Source organism: Mya arenaria, chromosome 3 (genome assembly GCF_026914265.1).
Source record: "Mya arenaria isolate MELC-2E11 chromosome 3, ASM2691426v1".
In the NCBI taxonomy this organism is placed as follows: Eukaryota; Metazoa; Mollusca; class Bivalvia; order Myida; family Myidae; genus Mya; species Mya arenaria.
In genome coordinates, this window is record NC_069124.1 from 60,191,005 (window position 1) to 60,210,871 (window position 19,867).

The following is a 19,867-nucleotide window of genomic DNA, read 5'->3' on the forward strand; positions in this document are numbered from 1 at the left end:
AAATGTTTTATTTATTTTTTGGTCTTCCCCACCCACTTTTGCAATGTGGAAGGCCCTTAAAACAAAATGACAATGGTCGTCCAATCATTATATTGACTGTTTGATAGACAGTGTTTCACAAAAACATATTTTATGGACTTCTGTCGTTGTTCATGTGGCTTGTGGAAGCTTTTATCTTGGCAAACAAATCTTTGATACTGAAGTGCCGAAAAACATCTTACTCGAATTATTTGCCAAATGACGCAAGCTCTTTTTTTAAACAGCGATTTCCCCGCGAAGTGGGTGAGCAGTTTACGGTGCTCGTGTACTTTAGCGTTCTGTGTCCGCTACGGGAGGACGGCAAACCACCTACAGGCATCGAGTACCATGAGATGAACATGCAGACGCTTGGTAAGTACACCAGGTGCTTTCATGATCTAATAAAAACAAGCAAGCACATTATATGTAAGACAGGTCTGTATACAGTCATGTAAAGTCGAGTGTTGTTTTAGAGTTTGAATATACGCAGGGGAAATCGGCTGGTGCATGTGGAATAATTATAAACGCATCAGTTGTGTTCCGTACCAAATTAGCTGGATGTAGGGTGATGCGGATCGGGCTTGTGGTGGTTGTTTAAGGAGGCGAAGAAACCTTTTTAACGGAAAATACGATGCAATATGTAAGATGTGCGTTAACCATGAATTATATTCCCTACCAGTTGACCGGTGTGTGGACGACGATATTGAGCGGTGCGAGGCGGTCAAGGCCCGCGGTCAGTGTAAGAAGGAGGAGAAGTATGCGATGCACTGTGAACGCTCCTGTGACAAGTGTGGTAAGTTTATATTTGTGACTTAAATTCGGTGAAGCCTATACTTTTTAATATTGATATGTCTGTCTGCTTCTCCTTACCTTTAACTTACCTTCGCTGACGGTCTATTTTCTCGCAGTTCTTCTGTTAGCCAAAGTCACACAAGTATACCTATGCATTAGCAATATTACATTCATGTAATAGTAACAGTACAAGTATTCATCAATTCTCAGTGGAGCAGTCTCAGCTGTTGGACATACTATGTCCGTTTCCCTCAAGCGTGCAGGGGAGTTGGCTGTTTTTGGACGTCCGCCACAAGGAGCAGGTGCGCGTCAACCAGACGACCGTCGCCTTTGAGCGCCTGGGGTCTTTTACCTGCAAGGAGCGCTCTTTCACCTCGCATAAGCTTTTCAAGACTGTCACGTTGTTTAATAACGGATGGTAAATTAATTACAGCTTGGAAGTACTTCGTATAGTTATTCAGAGGCAGGGGCTTATCAGTAAATGATCAAATAAGGAATGATGAGCTGTTTGGCAATCGATGGACTATAACGTTTGTTTAATATAACGGTCAGTACGAAAAGTCTCATCAACTTAATGAAAATGCTTAATCATAATTTCCTGACCGATTATGAGTGTTTTACCCTTAGAATTAACGTATTTACTAATAATAATACGAATAATATAGTATATAGCATCAAACCAGGCATTGTTTATCTTTTTTGTATTTATATATGCAGTATTTCTATACTGATATTTTCAGTTCAATGCGATACACTTGTTTCGAGTTTTACAGACGGACGGAAAACGTCTTACAATTTCGCATCGGTAAGTAAATTACAATATCTTCCTAAATAGAGTATATTCAACGTATATTATATCATTAAGACTCTGTTATAAAATCAGCGTGTATTAATCATAATTATATATATTGTACTATTATCTGATCTCGCTATTGATCACCTGTTGCCGTCCAGGTACGAGCGCCCGAGGAGACACCGGCTTTGAGAACCTGTGCAAGTTTGAGGACGGAGCCAGTCCCCTCAATGATCTGTACAGGGGAAGCAAGCCGAGGAATCTGATATGTACGTACACACAGGGTTGTCCATACTTACTGCGTAGATGAAGTAACCAACTTCCAAGTTATAGGAGTTTTAGTTAAGGATGGTTAACACATAAAAATATAGTGATAATGCAGAAAATGATGGGAAAACGAGTCATCGCGTAACGTTATACAAAAAAGATATGTGTTGCTTTAATTTGTTCGTACCTGTAAAAAACAAGAGCCTAACGTTTTAGTATATCAAGTGTTACGTAAATACCGAAACAAGAACCTTGCATTAGAATATTCATTGTTATGTAAATACCGAAACAAGAACCGTACATATACAGAATAACCCTCGACAACCCCGGTATTATAATACGTTTACGCTTTATCAGTAATAAGTCAGTGCGTAATAGCGTACCGGTGGTAACCGGCTAGGATACTTTTAATATTTTCCCAGACGACGGACGACTACAGGACGAGTATTGCGGGTTCTCGTCGTCAGTTCCGTTCAACGGCTCTGTGTACGGTGAACCGTGTTACGGGGCCGCCTCCGACTGGGATTCGGACGGCTGTGTGAAGAGGGGTGTCCTCACCGTCAGTTCCGACACGTGTGGAAACCTAGACCAACCACTAGGTAAACTGACTTACTTTTTCCGTAAAGGGAGTGCGCAGATAATGGTCCATTTCTGAGGACTTTAAGCCACCTTTTACAGCAAAATGTCGATAAATTAAACGATTGTATTACAACAATATCAACACGTCGAATTTATGTTAAAAGGACGCGGAAATTGCTTTGTTCCTAAACATAAGATGACGCGCTGAAGAGGTAGTATATTATGAAACCTTCACTTGCATACAAACTAACCTTTAAAAGTCGATTTACCCTGTTCATGTACACTACATAACCCCGGTGGTTCCTCTCCTGTCCTTAAATTCAGGCATGTCCTTGTTGATCCAATTAAACCCGAAACCGATCCAGTCCTTTAACACTGAATATGAAAGTCATAATGGTATTTTCAGTGTTTGACGAATAAGTCTATAACGGGCATGTAAATACAATACAGATTTCAAATTATAAAGGCATTGTTACATAAAGGTATTATAATATCGTTCTTACGTCAAGAACACCTGATATTGACTGTAGCATCGCCGCCATAATGCTACACGAATGACTGGGTTGAAGGCCAGTTGTTGACCACTATCTGTTTGATTTCAGAGTACCAGTGTCTTGCCTTTATAAACGACCATCCACTCGAGAAATTCCTCATAACGAGATCGTTCGTTAGTGGAGACTTCAACTGTTGGGTAGGATTAATTTCGCATTTATTAGTCAGTTTCATTTTTGATATTTAAAGCTGCACTCTCACAGATATACCATTTTTACAACTTTTTTTTATTTTTTGTCTTGGAAAGAGCAAGTTTTTGCATAAATGTCTACAAACAAATGATTTAAGATTGCAGACAAAACATCGGATAGTAGATTTAAATATTTCCGTTCGAAAAATGATGTTTTATGGCTTAAACCGTTACGGTTTAAGAAAAACGCATAAAACATCAATTTTTAAGCATCTTAGTAACAATTTTCATCTTAGTGAAAAATTTGCCTTTTTTCTAATTATAATTTTAAGAAAATGGACAATGTTTATACACCAAAAATATGAAAATAAGCAAGCAAATGGTCTAAATAATATATGCATATGAATAAATCAGATGAAAAGTAGAGGGTATTTAAAATAATCGTTATCAAAAATTACGAAATTTACACTAAGATGAAAATATTCACTAAGATGCTTATTGAATACGTCCCCAGTCTTATCTCTGTACACATCGTTCCTCAGGTATTGACGAGTTACCTGTGTGACCACTGGAAGTGGCCGTACCGGGTCATGTACAAACTGGACAGCCCACAATGCATCTCGCTCTCAGACAGCGCATGCGTACTAGACAGAACGCCGGAACTTTTACTTTTCCTTCAAGACGGTATTAGCCTTTTTCATGTTTCCAGGTGTATAATGTAAAAGAATAGTGCATCTGATATAAAAAGACTAATAAAAGTAAACTGAAAAACACAGAAATTATTTTTCATGTAATGTTTTCTACATGTGCTTGAATCCTGAGAGAAAATCGAAAATATTATATGGTTCGAAATTATTATTATTATTTTTATTTATTCTATTTATTTATTTATCTATTTTTTTATAATTATTATTTTATTTTAATTTTTTTTTTTTATTTTTTTATTTATTTTTTTTTTTGGGGGGGGGGGGGGGGGCGGGTAATCACATGAAATTAGGAAATTGAAATTCTCTGATGAAAGCAACGGTGAACATTTTTGGCTTATAAACATTTATTGTCATGAGTTCTTATAAAACTATCATAATCCATGGTTCAAATGTCAATGTTGAATCAAGGTTGTAGAAAGTTTATGTTTTTCTTCATTTTAAATAAAAGTGTTTAAAAATAGAAAAGTTCTTCTCCATGACGCTTTTAACTGAAATTATGGTTTTATTTCACATGCTGTACAATTAAGATAAAACTGTTCCCAGTTACTGTATCAGATTTACAACATCCTTGATGAAACATGAATGCATTTCCTGAGTGGGAGTGCATCAATTACCGTGGTTTTTAGTAATCAAAATATTAATTATGAAAAAATCATTACTGTTGCAGATCTAAATTTACAAAATCATGTTGTTTTTTTCTTTTACAGAAGATAAGAACCAATTTTGCAAAGGTGCGTTTCGTAAGCATTTGACGTCACAAACAACCGTGACGTCGTTGACTAAGCCAAAAATCTTCGTAGGGGAAAAAGGTGACGAGAATACTATGCCCTATGTGCCGGGCCGCCAGGACCCCCGGGAACACACCTACCCCCAGCGGGACTGGGGAGGCGGCGGCATTGAGAACATGGACTCTTCAATTGGCATGTCCGGAGGACCAGGGGCAGTGCCGGAACTCGTGTGCATTGTGCTAAGTGTATTTGTGACTTCTAATCTCTGTTTTGTCTTGTATCCCACATGATAAGGAAATCATAGTGTGAAAGTATTGAGCCAAAATGTGATAAAATGTCCAGTTATGTTCTGCAAATAGTTTCCGTTTAGCATTAGTCGAAAACTACGGCTTGTTTTCAATGTACATTTATTTACGAACCTACTAATATATCTTTTTAATAACAATATACATGTAGAAATATTTTGTTACTTTTGTATTGCAATATAATTATAATGATGAACATTATAAATATTGTCCATGATTTACTAAATCATGGTTGACTGAAGTCTATTTTTCTCAATATCGCCTAGTCAGTCCGACTGTGTTTACTTCTAATATATAGAATGCATTTAGTATTATTATCAAAATGTATAACGTCGTAATTGTATTAATATGTATATACACATACATATAACCTATATATTCTATATCTTTATTTTAAAAGAAATGTATTAATAACCTGTTGACATATATATATATATATATATATATGATAAAAACTTTAAATAAATATAAATTGTTTAAAGGTGTTTAAAATATATAAGTATAGCAATTTAGTACCGCTGACTATATACGTATATGATGTTGTAGATTTATATTTGTATGTAAATGATGCTGTTTGTTGTAAGATAAACGTTGTTTGTTTTCCACTTTAGTGTTAGTAATGTTGCCCATGTTTAACATGTATTTCGTAAGGTAACCTATCTTGTGTGTTTTTTTATGAAAATGTGAATATTTCATGAATGTTCACAAGCAAGTGTTTGTTTTCTCTGTTAAGAAAGTATAACACCTCACAATAAATGTGACTTCCAAAGATTCATTTATTAAAAAATGAGGTTATGATTGGATCAACTATCTGTGTGAACGAGCCGGTCGATATTGTATGCATTGAATATAGTGTGTTTGTACATATATACACATATATGTATAATGTTCATTATACATCTGTCAGTTCGTAAAATGGGGTTGATGCATAATATTGAACAAATTAAATTTCTAAACTGTGTGCTTCCTTGAATTGCTGTTCTACCATTTGTAGTAGAATTCCCTTTTGCAGACATAAACATTAAATAAATATTATAATTTACCCCATTTAATTACGCGAATTGTTACAATAGGCATCATTGCCCAGTAAAAATGCGATAATGCCAATATAAAATAGGATTCCTTGACCACAGTACACGTCTTGTTGACAGCGAACGAGTAATGAAGCGCTGAGCGTAATCGAGTTCCGGGGATATTCGCAGATGTATGTACCCCTAAAGAGTTCACAACACTCACTGACAATGCATCGATAGAAACAAATCAAAAGTAGACCTCATGTATTGAATCTCACTCTCAGGTCGTTGACATTATTTTCCTTTTCATTTTGAATTATCAGAATATCAGAATAAGAGTCATGAAACGTTCAAGAAATATTTAGAATGTTTAGAAATCCTTAATGCATTTAAGGGAGAAATGATTTGGGAACAGCAAGTCAAGGACAAATTACACCAATTCGGAAGTGCCTACTCATTGTTACATGTCTTATTTCTTTTAATTAACAAATGACAGTGAACCAAAGCATGGTTATACCATCTCAGACCGTTGGATACCTTCCATATTTTGAGGCTGAATGGTTTGTTATTTCAAAAGAAGGATCAACTTGATGGATCGACTTGATCTACTTTCTATAGCTTTCTTTTTACTGCATTGTTTGTCCTCGTACACCGGATATAGTCTTTTTACCGAATTCACAGTGATTACTTTCAACCATTTTGTTAGAAGTCACATAACTTTGTTTCTAACGTTGTTTAATGTTGAGTACACAAAAGGAACTTTATCCCCATATATGATGTTGGAGTCGTAAAGCACTAGAAGTCAGTGTTATCTTGTATGCAAATTGGTCAGTCGACTATAGAATATATAGGAAAATTATTTAGTGGTGTCTGACCTCAAAACTTTTCGCGCCGTATGTGTCATGCAAGCGCTGACTATATATCTGGTTAAGCACGCGACACTGCCTTCTTATGAAGAGCTATCGATTTCCGTTGTCGTATTAGCAGCGATCATCAGATCAGGGCGACACCACGCAGTGGAAATATCGATAACGGAAACTCGGAAACTTATTCACATGCCTCTACAGCATCTGGTGTTTGTGTAGGGAGCTTCTCTGCACTCGCAAAATATTGTCTTTTTCGCTTTTCTCGGTAAACAGTAAACACATTGAGACTTTTCTACATATTGATCACACCGTGAAAGTCTTCATTATACAGAAACACCGGAGTTTGAGCTTTTAAAAAAAAGTGTTGTTGTTTTGTTTTTGTTTTTCAAAGTAAACGTATTGACTTTGTTCCAGTGTAAATAGAGAGTACTTAAGTGCTGTTTAAGGTAGCGTTTATTTGGTGAAGAGTTGATCAGGATGAGTTTTCTGTCGTGCATCGGGAAAAAGTCGAAAAAGAAGAAGGGTGGCAAAAATGAACTCCTGGATAGAAAAATGTCGTCGGCAATTGAGGAACAGGCGGAGGTAGGTATTTTTTCTATTGTAAGTGATGTATGCAGCTTCTGTTGAATGTTGAACATTATATAGCATGTCATTAAGCAGTGGAATTATATTTTGATTAAATAATAAGCATTTGAACTCTGTTCATTCTGTATGTACAGCAGTCATTTAACAAATCTTATTCTGCAGTTGTGTATACTTCTAATGGAGCATTTATAAGTCAGGATAAGTCAAACGCGGGCATTGTTTCATGTACAAAGGAGTGAGATAATCAGACTAGCCTACCTAGTGAATTAAGTATATAAGCAGATTTTATTCTACAAACTGAAATGTGTGCATCAATTTGCGATACAGTATTTTTCCTTTTTCTACATTATTCATATATTCTAGATAATATTTTGTTAACAATGAAGGTATAAGATAAATTGTGTCATCGCAATCTTTAGAGTCAATAAAAGACATAATCTGCATAAATGCATATTTATAAATTATTTATCTGAAAACAGATATTGTTATAATATCAGTATCGGCATAAATAATGAAAACGATCGGTTATTTTGTTAATCAGAGTTTTATTGATTAATAAGATGCAGTCGACCATATGTTGTGATATGAGTGTTTCCTGAATACCAACAATTACTGAATTATTCCAACTGTTGCAGTCTTAGAAGTTAGGATTGAGAAAGCAGGTCTAATTGGAGCGATCAGAACCATTGGCAGGAAGTTGTTAACCAACTATTAATAGCAGTGTGTTCCAACACTTCAAAGAAACAACATCAACAACAACAATAACAACGCCAAAACAACAACAAAAACAATATATTTATTCATATTAAAATAAAGAGGACATTTTTATCTGTACATAATTATGTATAACCTTCACTTCAAAAATAAAATCATTTAAAATAATCCTTCTTATAGTAATAAAAAGATGCACGTGTCGCCACTAAATATTTTTTTCTTATTTTATTAATTACCGTATGTCCACATTTAATAGAATGTCTGAATCCCTTTGCATAAAAATTACATGTTTAGCTCATTGTTTCGAATCGATTATCAAAGTTCAAAGTGTATTATACACTAAATGCAAACAGATGTTAAAACATGAGGAAAATATAAAATTAAATTATAACGAGGCTTTATGCGTGCACGTAATGAGTACAAATATGAACACAAAGTATACATTGATTGAAATTTGTCCGAAAGGACTTATACATTTCAAATGATGTCAAATTATAAATAGACTAATAAAAATGTCAAGAAGAAACTTTTCAAAACAGAACCAACATCATTATTCAAATTTGATTAAAATCTCTGAAAGGATTATATAACCCAAACATTCCTTTAAATAATTGAGTTTGGACATTAAGCCACGGGAAAGAATACCAGGAAGAGCAGGACGTTCATAAGCTTCCTAGCAGTACAGTATGACTCACAATACTGCGATCAATATCAAGTCTCGGCCTTACATTTAACAGGATTTTTTATTGATTTAAGATAGTTCCTTGGCAACCAGAGAAAAAATAGTTATCGGAATAAAAATATTATGGACATATTCAGCAATACTTCTGTAGAAAATAAGTAATTTATCCACTCGGATATGTCCAAAACAGGCAATACCTTCTGGTATACTCGATATCTCCTTTTCTTTCAGAAGTGTACGTATTAAGTACTATGCCAGTCTGCATGCTTTGCTTAGCATGAACAACGAATATTGCACAAGCATATAGAGGACGCCAATTTGAATTTGAATCTGATATTCGAAGTAAAATAAAACAAACCGCAATAAAATATGGGGCAAGACTGCATTGATATTCCCATAGCAACTTGTAAAATAGAACCATAATTTGTCCTATATTTGAATCGTGAGTTCATAAGCAATGACGTTACCATAAAAAATAACGCAGCTTCAATAACGACATTCTAATTCAAATAGAAAATGCTCCAGAACATCGTCTTTAATGAGAAAAAATATGTGAAGGGGGAGGTCATAGTTATTTTAAGGAGATCTTTGAAGAGGTATTTTAAAGCCGAAATTTACAGTCATTGTTGAACGAAGTATGAGGCCAAAGACAATAACATGTCCCCCAAAACATTTTTGTGCAACAACGATAAATGAAAGAGAGGTCAGTCTGGGTTGATTGTAGGCCAACCAGGCTCTGTGCGTGTCGCCGTGTTTTGGTTACTATGTGTCTCATCCAGGGGTAGCTGGAACCGTGACATTGTGTTTGTGTTCTCCGATCTACTCTTATATTTCAGGAAGTTAAGGAGAACATTGAGAATACACACAAGTCCGCCATCGAACATATTACTGCTGGTTCCCGCAAGTCCAGCAAGTCAAGCTTGTCGAAGCCGGGCCCGTCTGTTGACCATTCCAAAACATTACTGGCCGAAAAGGACAGGCTGGAGGTATTCCATAAACGGAACATTGGCAATTGTTCCGATTTTTGATGTTGCTACAAGTTGTATGTAATTGTTCGCTATCTACCTCAATGCCTGATAGGGTCTTGTTATACCATTTATCCAGGAAATCATCTGTTAGCTAACTGTTCAATAAATAAACGTGTTAGCTTATTCTATATTTAATAAGTGTATGCTTGTCAATTTAGACCTATGGTACTTCAGTTGCACTGAATAAAAGCAATTTAAAGCCTATCTTTTACAGGCAGATTTGACGGCCATGAGGGTGGAGAATCAGATGCACAAAGATTCTATAGAGCGTCTAGAGCACACGATGACGTCGTACACCGAGGACATCAAGCGTCTTGAAGATACCAACGTCGACTTGAAATCGAGGGTGACGCGAGCCGAAACAGAAGCTGCCAAAGTTACCATAGAAAACCAGAAACTTCTACAAGTGAGAAAAAATGATCGTAAAAGCCATATCATGTTAATCAGTTATTCTTCGGGGCGTCAAATAAAATGACACTAAATTAACGAGCCATGTATAAAGAACTCGTATAGCACCAATCACAGGGGACAGAAACAAATTATTTTTGTTTATTCTACTCTTTGTGTATACATATAGGCTAGAATAAAAAAAAATGTTTATGCACCCTGTGGCAACGATAGCATTACGGTGATGAAACATGAACGCACAAACGAGCGTACATACATCCTAGCTTGATGAGGACTTATTGTCGATCGCTTTGCTTTAAGGCCAAACCAAGTCAATGTTATGTTTAGCATCAACCATTGGTACGAACCCTATCCAGCTATCCTAAAATCGCAAACGAGGCCCCGATAAAAAAACGAATACTTAATAAGTGACCTTCTAGAATTGTAGAATATAAACGCCAGAGCCTCCATTCTAGACCCTCCTAAATCGTAAGATAGATTTAAACAGTAAAATGAGTTGAAATAAAACCATTATATAAGTGTTTTGATCATGAAAATCACACATAATGCATCATTTTCGGATATCAAAAGCCAACAATACTAGAACCAAATATGGCTTATGTCGTTAACACTTATGTTATGTATTATGAATTAGGAATTATAGTGAAAGGAAATCAAACTATTCGACAAAATCGTTGATCGTATAAAATGTGATGGGGTTTTATTCAACCGGTAAACCCAAAACCTATCCGTCCGCGGACGCTAAACATAGAAATGATTCGGTATTGCCTAATTTAAAACGTTTTGGATAACAATATTTATTATCGCACTACATTGCCATATGGCAGCGCCCCGCAGTTTATAATTGCTGTGGAAGCTGTGCCATGCAAACCGCTCTTGGTGTTTTCTATCAAACATTATCGATGTTTTTATTCACGTGAATAGAAATTAGAACATAAAATGATGCAACAGCTTAGCATCATCGATGTTTATCGATTCAAAGAGTTTTCTTTCACACCGAAAATTAAAATCAATTGAGAATCGGTACATGTCAGTCCACGTCTTTATAATATATGTAGAATGGTTAGTTTTAGGACATTTCGTTGTATTTTGGGCAATTTAAAGGCATGACTGTTTCAATTCATGCAAATTCGAATACTTTTATTGACTTAAGTATGGCTTATGAAGGTTTAATAAATTAAGGCTACTTTAAAAGCAACCCTTGAAAGATACGTGAAATCCGAACAGTGTGCTGATATTAAGTAATAAAAAGTGTGTTCTTGAATGGCGAGAGCGCTAAAAAGCACCACTGTTTAGCCGGAACATGGAAAGGTGAATTTAAATAAATTCCAACATATTATAGATTGCTATTGGAATAGTGTTCACACAAATTAAGCGGACTCATATAGGCAGTGACTAGGTTTCTGTATGTGAGTTCATTTCATAAAATATGAAGAGCAAAAATTGTTCGTTGAAATTGCTTCCTAGCTCAGTGCGCTCTGACGTTTGATTCGAAGGTGAGAGCGGGCTTAAAGTAAAAGATGCAAGATCATTTTTAAGTAGGGGTTGACGGTCCGGACCGAAATACTCCGAGGCTTGGGCACGCTGCGTGGGTGGTAATTCGGCAAACCTAATAACTGGCTTATGCTCGTGCCATCGGGTCGGAAATGTCTATTCGGCCCAGACCCACATGATATATATCATTAATATGTTTGTTTTCTTTGTCGTTTCTTTGTGCACAACTCACACCAATTACAAATAGCTATTGGCTGAAAAGGGAGTTTGGTGACTTGTTGCATATGCAACTGTGTTCCTTAAGTATCATTGCTCTAAATAGAAATTAAAGTAGTTTACAGAAAGAAAATGCGTTCAGCGATAAGAACTTAACAAAATGATCTCCCTTTATTAGAAGATTGTCGGTGTTGAAGAGCGGCAGGCCATGATGAGCCGTGCGGAGCTGCAGTCCATGATCTCCCAGCTAGAGGAAGCGGAAGCCAAAGCAGCCTCTAAGCCCGCCGCTGAGCTTTCCGGCATCCGCACTAACCCCGCCGCCCCCGCAAATGGTGCCCGTAAGAGGTCCAACACCGCCCAGGAGGAGAAACAAATATCCTGGAGGTATTTTATATTCTACGATCAATTACCGTTACTATGAACCAAAGAGTCTGTAGCCGCACTTAATTTCTGTCAAAGCTAGTTTGTCTAAAGTTTGAACGTAAATGGGTTTGATTACATACAAGCAAGTACATCATTGACGAACGATTCTTGTTTACAAATGGAAATAACTTCAATGTTCACCTATTAAAGTAATAAATAGCTGATACTTGATCAATGAGATTCGAGTATTATGTAATTATCGTCGGTTCACTATCACGTGCTTGGCCACGATTGGCCACGGTGAGTATTGACATGAACCTCACCTTTATGAATCTTGTCAGTCATGTTGGATCATGGTGATTCGTAAAACCACAAACAATTTCAAACAAATGTCAGTGAAGTTTTTTCGGTGGTCGAGGCAACTCGTATGTATTAGTGGAAGATCGTCATCCTTTCTTTGGATTGTAGTACTAATTGTTACGAATACGATGCGGTTTTTTAAGCACACGCTAAGGTTTGTGAAGCCAGTACGGTTTAGAAGATAGGAATACGAATAAATCATGATTGTCTACCTTGGTTCTTAGGCTATACTCGGAGCAAATCATCGAGCATTGTAACGCCGCATAGCAGCATCGCCGCATAAACGTGTTTTTGTTCGTTTATGCGGTGATTTTCAACGCATAAACAGGGCGACCACGTTTATGTGGCGACGCTCAACGCAAAAAGCAAAAAATGCTTATATGGAGCGCAACTGTGCCTTTTTGCCACATGAAGACGATTAACGTAACCGTTTATTATAAAGCTAAAATATAAAGTTCTAATATTTCAACAAAAACAATGGTGATGACGTTTATCTGATTTCTGTTGTTTGTCCGTCGTTAACAATTGGCTTTTCTAGAAACGTTCGAAATGAGGGTACATAATCGTCAGTCTGACAAAAATGCGAGAATATATGTTACGTCATACGACGATTCAATTTTATGATTGTCCCAAATGACGGTGTTGTGCGATATCGAAACATATATTCCCGCCTTTAGTCGGGCCAAACGTCATTTCAAACGTTTTTGCAGAAATATTAATTGGTTTGGTTCACAATTAAACCGATCTTACTAAATCTTTGTCAGAATTTACGTCTCTCAAAGTCTAGTTCAAAGCTTGGTTAAGTGGACACAAAAAACTAAGTCCCATCTTGATGAAACTTTATCAACCACTATTGTACTAGTATGTGTTTAAATTTTTTTATGCGGCGAAAGTGTGCCTTATTGCCACATAAGAAAGTCCTGTTTATGCGTTGAAAATCACCGCATAAACGTGGTCGATTTCGTTTATGCGGAGATGCTGTTATGCGGCGTTACAGAGCATGTGCAAATCGTGTAGATACAGCACAACTTATCATTCGTCTTCTATTTCTTCGAGGTGCTAGCAATACCGTTGGAATCGGCAATATCATGAACCGCAACTTCTCGTTGCAGTTCAGTCAAGTTGTAGGCTAATAGTAACCTGTGACAGGTGTCAGAAGCATATTATTTATACGTTAGATGCCAAAGGCCTTAAACAGACTGAACAGAAATTTTGTCGAAGCTCTTAAATATGAATAAACATGTGTTTTTTTTCTTTAAACGTGGGAAATCTTGTTTTATCGAAAGTACATAGTGTGATCGTGAATAATCGCCTGTTATCGTCTGTAAGTACTAACCTAGCTAAAGTCTTAACACGATCGTGGTTAATAGCCGAATTACACAGAGGTTTATACATGTTTGATAGTACCATATTGTTGAACAATAGTTCAGAATCTGCTTTAAGTCGTACCAACATCGTCCGTCATCGTACTTCTGTCGTAGAGCATTCGCCATTTCTCGTATGAAGGTGAAATTCGGGCCTATTGACTGACAATGACGTACGCGGTTACGGTCATTCGGTATGAATCTTAGCCTTCGCCGTGATAGTGAGAGCAAGGCCTTAGTATGCTCAACTTGTATGATGTGAATATTTGTATAAACTTATTATGTATTATAAGATGGTTTCAAAGCATCTTATCGTTTTAAACATTTGTCCTAAGTGACATATATGCCACACAGCATCTATTTTACGACTGCTGCACTGTATTGGTTAGCCCTATTTCCAACCCCTGTAGGTTGTCACGGACGGAGGCCCGCCTAAGCCAGAGTCTGGACGAGAACAGGCGACTCCGGGAGGACCTGAAGGACATGCTGGATTCCCAGATAGAGCTGCAGCAGTCAATAGTCTCAGACGCTCTCAGTTCGGTAGGTGAACGGTTATAGTTGGGCGCTTTCAATGTTTCAAAAGCCCATGAAATAAATATACGAAAAGAATAAATGAATGCATGGTTTGCAATAAAGTTTGGTTTATAAGATCAGCAAGATTCGTTATATTGACTGTGAAGTCAGCTGCAGTCGCGAAAAGCTCATATAAACAATTTACGAGTCCGTTTTCTCGTTAGAAGTCCGCGTGTGTGGCTTTTGTGAAGCGCCAGTTAATGCTACCCCGGTGGGATTCGAACCAAAAAGCTCTACAGTGAAAGGCGGACAGCTTTACCGGTAGATTGCTCTTATCGATGTCTTTATAACCCTTTTATGCATCACATATAAACATTTTAGTTTTTTATCGCAATTTGGGAACATTTTCTCTCAGCCTATCGACGATATCCTTCCGAGGAGTATGAGCGCGTACGGACGCCTGAACACGAGCGGGTCGGACAGCGAAGTACAGACTGACGAACAGGACACTGATGTAGTCATAGCGAGGCTCGGGGAAGCGGAATTAGAAAATCAGAGGCTAAGACTGGACTACAGTGCGCTTGAACAAGCGTTTAATGATCTTCAGAAGCGCTTGGATGAGTTGGAACGTATGGAAAAGATTAAATCGGAGACAGACGAAAATGCCAAGGAAGACAGTACACAAACACACAGTATTGATGATGATAACGAATTAGAAATGATGCTCAGTAAATTAGAAAATAATCAAAAACACTGGCAAATGGAAAATGAAAAGTTAATTCAAACATGTGCTTCGCTCTCATCCCGAATAGATACTGTTTGTCAAGAAAATTCCACAGTCAGGGAAGAACATGACTTCTTGACCAGAAAGAACACTGATTATACGAATGAGCTTGAAAAGAAAACCAAAGAAATCGAAGGGTTACTCAATGAAATAAACAATTCGAAGGATGAAAATAAAAGGTACACACACTTGTTTATATAGTTTTATTTTAAAAGAGATGTAACAACTGTACCATATCGCTTGACATGTGGACTATAACAACCCTTAAACTAAGCAACGGTTAAACTAGGCAGTGTCCACATCTTATCACAAAAGAAATATGTTATGAGTAAAGCATATACTTAACGACATCCCTAACGTCCCCTTAACATAATATCACATTGTTGTTAAACATTGCACGTTGCGTTCCATCAGACTTCAAGAGGAGTGTCGGCGGCTGGGGCAGCAACTGCAGAAGCGGAAGGACACGGTGGCGCGGCCTAGCGGCTCTCTCGAGACGGTGGAACGGGAACTCTCGGACGTCAAGCAGAAGTACGAGGAAGTCAATAGAAGGTATTATAACGGGGAGTGGAGGGGGTGGGATGGGTTGATCGCCTCCCTGACTGTGGTGGAACAGAAACTCAAAGATGTACATCTGAACTACAGTGAGGTCGGTAAGATATGGGGTCCTGGCAGAGCGTGGTTATAAGCTATAGTTCTGGTTAAAGTCCAGGGGGCCGTTTCAAAAAAGGATTTTAGTCGTAACTCCAATTATCTTAAACCTGTATAAAGATTAACAATATTTGTACATCAATTATTTTTATTTACTCAATTTGGCGTTCATTTTCAATGCTGACTCGAGTTCAGTTCACTCAAATATGTATTAAAATAATGAAACTATGACACTAAGATAATTTCAACTTACGATAAAAAATTTATTGAAACGCACCCCAGGCACAGAAATGAGTGATTGTGAGTACATGGGTATGAACGAACTGTTACTACATTTCGATATGTGCGTATGACTAATGTTGGTAATAAAAAATAACTAGAGCTTTAAAATGAACATGTTTTAATATGTTCCCCTTCACAAAAAGATAACAAACGTCTAAATTCCCCCGTGGTTTATGATCAATTTTAAGGGTAATTAACAATCCTATTCATAGCCTGTTTATTATAATAATTCGGTATTGATTTTATAAGCAGTTCATTTTCACCTAATTCAGACTGAAGGAGATATCTTCCATGAAAGGGACTCCACCCACCAAAAGCCTCGACCTGAATCCTGTGACACCGGCGTCCCTGGCAGAGCGGTTCCGGTCTGAGCTATATGACCGCGAGTGGCGTCAGGCGTTCGCTTACTTCACGGAGCGGCAGAGGCGGGATGAAAAGAAGACTATTCAGATATTAGGGGAGATTTGCACGGTATAAACATTGAATTACATTGCAGTATATAGATCTGCATTTGCTTTATGTTTTTCAATCTTCCTTCTTTCAAGAGCTGTCGAACTTCACCATTTGGCAGCAGTATAATGTTATTCTTAACCTCGCTGTTACCATAATATGGCTTAACAAAGCCGAAAATTGTCAGTTTGGCTTAAGAAAGATTTGCGCATTTCCAATTATTAGCCATTAAAACGTATCCAGTTTTTGTAAACAAAAAAATCGGTGTCTAAATTTCACTGATGAATAATTCATGTTTCGCATTGAAAGTTGTAGTTTATATAGGTCTTTAGTTAAACACATACTACATCATTATGTAATACATAAAAGAAAACGAATTGCTCGACCGAATTAACATTTTATTTTATATCTGAAATAAGCCAAATATTTAAAACATGCAGGAAGCGTACCTATTCACAAAACGAGCAGCTCGCATGCAGCAGGACACTATGACGTCATCACTTGTGACGCCAACATCCCATCAATACCGGAGTACGCAGGTCAACAAAAGAAATGGCCACTTGGTAAGAAAATATTTCATGGTCGCTTTTGAAGATACCATTGATAGAAATGATATGTAGTCATGGACATACTTGAGACGAGACGAAAATTAGAAAAAAATATTCAAAACGTTGCTGCTATCATACCTTCAGAAAGCGTTGACAGACCAGTTACCTGACGACCTAAGACGTCGCCTGGCCCACTTCCGATGTAGACCATCACAGGAGTTGCTCGAGAGAGGCGTCCACGTACGTACACATGCGTTGTGTCTCGGTTTGAAACTGATGCGCACATTATTTTGATGAAGTAAAAACTTAAGAAATACCTCTCGTTGTGTGTGAAATTGTTTACATTAGTTTGTGTTGAGTTTCGTTATCAGGCAGCAGGCCAAAGTATCCGTTTACAGAGCAATTAATGTGAGCCATCCATCATAAGGGTGTGCAAATGCATTTACATCGACAGTTTATACGACTATTCCCCCGGAAGAGCTATTGAAAAAGTGTCTTCTTACTGTTGCAAGCGGACCGTTCGCGAGAATTTCGAGTTATCCCTCTATCCGATAAATTGCCATATACATTGAATCTGTTCTCATTTATTTTTAATGCATTATTTCCTCAATAATATATGCAAAACACTTTTCGTTGTATAAGTCAGATACAGTTACTCGTTTTTTCTTCTTCAAAAGTGTCCTCTTACGGACGTAAGAAACCGTTCCGCTAGGATGAACACAAATTTTATCCTCAAATTCGCCTCAGAAAAAATTCGTGTTCGTCTTAGCGAAACGGCTTCCAAGTAAAAGATGCAGTACGCGTTTTACGGCTTCCAAGTAAAAGATGCAGTACGCGTTTTTCTTCAAAAGTGTCCTCTTACCAACGATGTCTATGTTAATGTTGTACTGATAAACCATTATAACTAGTATTTTTGCATGGATTCCATTTTTGAATGATACCATAATATTATAATTACCCTACTGTGCTCTGATCTGATAAAGGGGATATTTTTCCTATGATTACGCATTAAGCGCATTTAATTAATTTGATTCTTTAATAACAAAAAAGCTCGCGATGATAACTTTCTTATTTTGTTACTTTAAATGAAACTTGACCAACAGCAATTATTGGGTATTTATGATGGATGGCTAACCTAAATATTTATCATTTAAATTGGCGGCTGTTCTTTCCGTTTTCACCGTTTTGAAAAAAAATAGTTCAGTGCAACTGGTATGGACGTGATGCTTTTGTACATTCTAGGATTTCCTGAACCAGATCGACTATGACCGCACGCGGTTCCTACGTCACGTAAGCGAGCGAGACTTCCACGATATTATGTCGTACGTGCGTCTGTGCTTCGAGCTGTCTTGGTGCATGGCCGTGCAGGAACCTCCCATGTATCTCTTGTTTAAGGTATGACATACCCGTCAACATTTGTAAAAGTATAAAACATACGTACAGCACCCTCATGACGATACAGATGTTTAAAAGGTATAAATGATATTTGACCTGCTAAACAGTTTTGTTCACGCCTTTACTTGCGTTATAGTCATTTATCACTATAAATAATTCATCATGCTTTAGCAAAATACATAAAAGCAAAGCATTTCAAAATAACCCCGTATGTAGTATATATGATAGATTAAGAAAATGGAAGTAAACCATTTAAAGGTCAACACTTTCATATTTCAAGGTCAAACATGGATTGGACATCGATCCGGAGCGCTTCGACCGTTACCAGGCAACGGGAAAGCGGGTCGACTACATCATTTGGCCAGCAGTGTTTACGATAGAGGGCGGGGCCTGTCTGCAGAAAGGGGTAGCTTATGCGTTACCAGAGCGATAAACCGGAAGACGCAGGAATGTTTAAAAAGAAGAATAACTACCTTGGCGACGGTTTTGGACTGGTCAACGTGTTGTCAGTATTTTCAGAAATGGGATGATACAATATTCATTGATCTGTGCGGGTCTCAGATGTTGTCAAAATGTGTTCACTTTCAAATTGTTTGTCTTGTGTTGTGTGCCATACCTATATCAAAATATACTCACTGGGTAGCTTAATACCATTATCGATATTATGTGGTGAATCAGCTTAATTTAACATCTTAAAGCTATCTCACAGATTGAACGTTTTAACCTTTTTTTGTCTTTGAACGAGCCATTAAATGCAAGAATGCATGAAAACCAGTGATATAAGCCTTCTGACAAAACAATCCGATCGAAGATTTTCATATTTAAGTTCAAAAGTTGATGTTTTATGCATTGTTCTTAAACCGTAAGTAACGCCTTTAGCCATAAAACGTTAATTTTCAAAAGGAAATATGAAAATCTGCGATCTGATCTTTTGTAATCAGTCCTAATTCACTAGTTTGCAGATATTTACGCAGAAATTGGCACAATCCAAGGCACAAAACTAAAAAAGTTATCAAAACGATTAACCTGTGAGAGTGCAGCTTTAATGTCATACATTATTTAGTAGTATTGGAATATAGTTAAATTGCAATTATATGGTTATGAAGACACTATGATAATGTATCAACACATACAATAATGTGGAAATAATTCAGACAGTACAAATATATAGTGTCACTGTTGATTTACATAATGACTTACTGCCCATTATATTTATGGCCTAATGTGAAATTATTTATATTTTGTTTACTGTTTAATACTCGTTGTATTTAGATATAATA

General features: G+C 37.0%; 2 protein-coding genes across 4 annotated transcripts in view; both read left to right on the top strand.

The window, feature by feature from the left end:
- Positions 1-5,099, top strand: part of LOC128226159 (uncharacterized) — a 45,052-nt gene extending 39,953 nt beyond the window's left edge. Inside the window, exons 10-18 of the mRNA XM_052936054.1 lie at positions 264-390; positions 698-811; positions 1,021-1,228; positions 1,551-1,615; positions 1,765-1,872; positions 2,293-2,469; positions 3,052-3,140; positions 3,674-3,815; positions 4,546-5,099. Coding sequence (XP_052792014.1) covers positions 264-390; positions 698-811; positions 1,021-1,228; positions 1,551-1,615; positions 1,765-1,872; positions 2,293-2,469; positions 3,052-3,140; positions 3,674-3,815; positions 4,546-4,856 — 1,341 coding nt within the window. The 3' untranslated portion in view covers positions 4,857-5,099. The remainder of the gene's footprint in view (positions 1-263; positions 391-697; positions 812-1,020; positions 1,229-1,550; positions 1,616-1,764; positions 1,873-2,292; positions 2,470-3,051; positions 3,141-3,673; positions 3,816-4,545) is intronic.
- A 1,841-nt stretch (positions 5,100-6,940) lies between these two features.
- On the top strand, positions 6,941-19,866 carry LOC128228524 (centromere-associated protein E-like). Of its 3 annotated transcripts, none has more exons than XM_052939878.1 (12): positions 6,941-7,332; positions 9,568-9,717; positions 9,974-10,165; positions 12,056-12,261; positions 14,354-14,504; positions 14,893-15,440; positions 15,676-15,792; positions 16,467-16,665; positions 17,085-17,207; positions 17,337-17,432; positions 18,435-18,587; positions 18,868-19,866. In XM_052939878.1, exons 1-12 carry the CDS (start codon positions 7,228-7,230, stop codon positions 19,018-19,020), a joined length of 2,193 nt encoding a protein of 730 aa, XP_052795838.1. In that variant the 5' UTR covers positions 6,941-7,227; the 3' UTR covers positions 19,021-19,866. The 3 variants fall into 3 exon arrangements, with proteins under 3 accessions (XP_052795838.1, XP_052795836.1, XP_052795837.1); XM_052939876.1 differs by having other exon boundaries at positions 15,676-15,813; positions 18,868-19,865; XM_052939877.1 differs by having other exon boundaries at positions 14,375-14,504; positions 15,676-15,813; positions 18,868-19,865.
- Position 19,867: the final 1 nt, after the last annotated feature.

Excerpts from the sequence above, each read along its gene's own strand:
- LOC128228524 (XM_052939876.1), top strand. The coding sequence starts at position 7,228 with ATGAGTTTTCTGTCGTGCATCGGGAAAAAGTCGAAAAAGAAGAAGGGT. Across the intron at positions 12,262-14,353 it reads GAGAAACAAATATCCTGGAG|CCCTATTTCCAACCCCTGTA; the intron begins GTATTTTATATT and ends TGTATTGGTTAG. Across the intron at positions 18,588-18,867 it reads CCATGTATCTCTTGTTTAAG|GTCAAACATGGATTGGACAT; the intron begins GTATGACATACC and ends TCATATTTCAAG.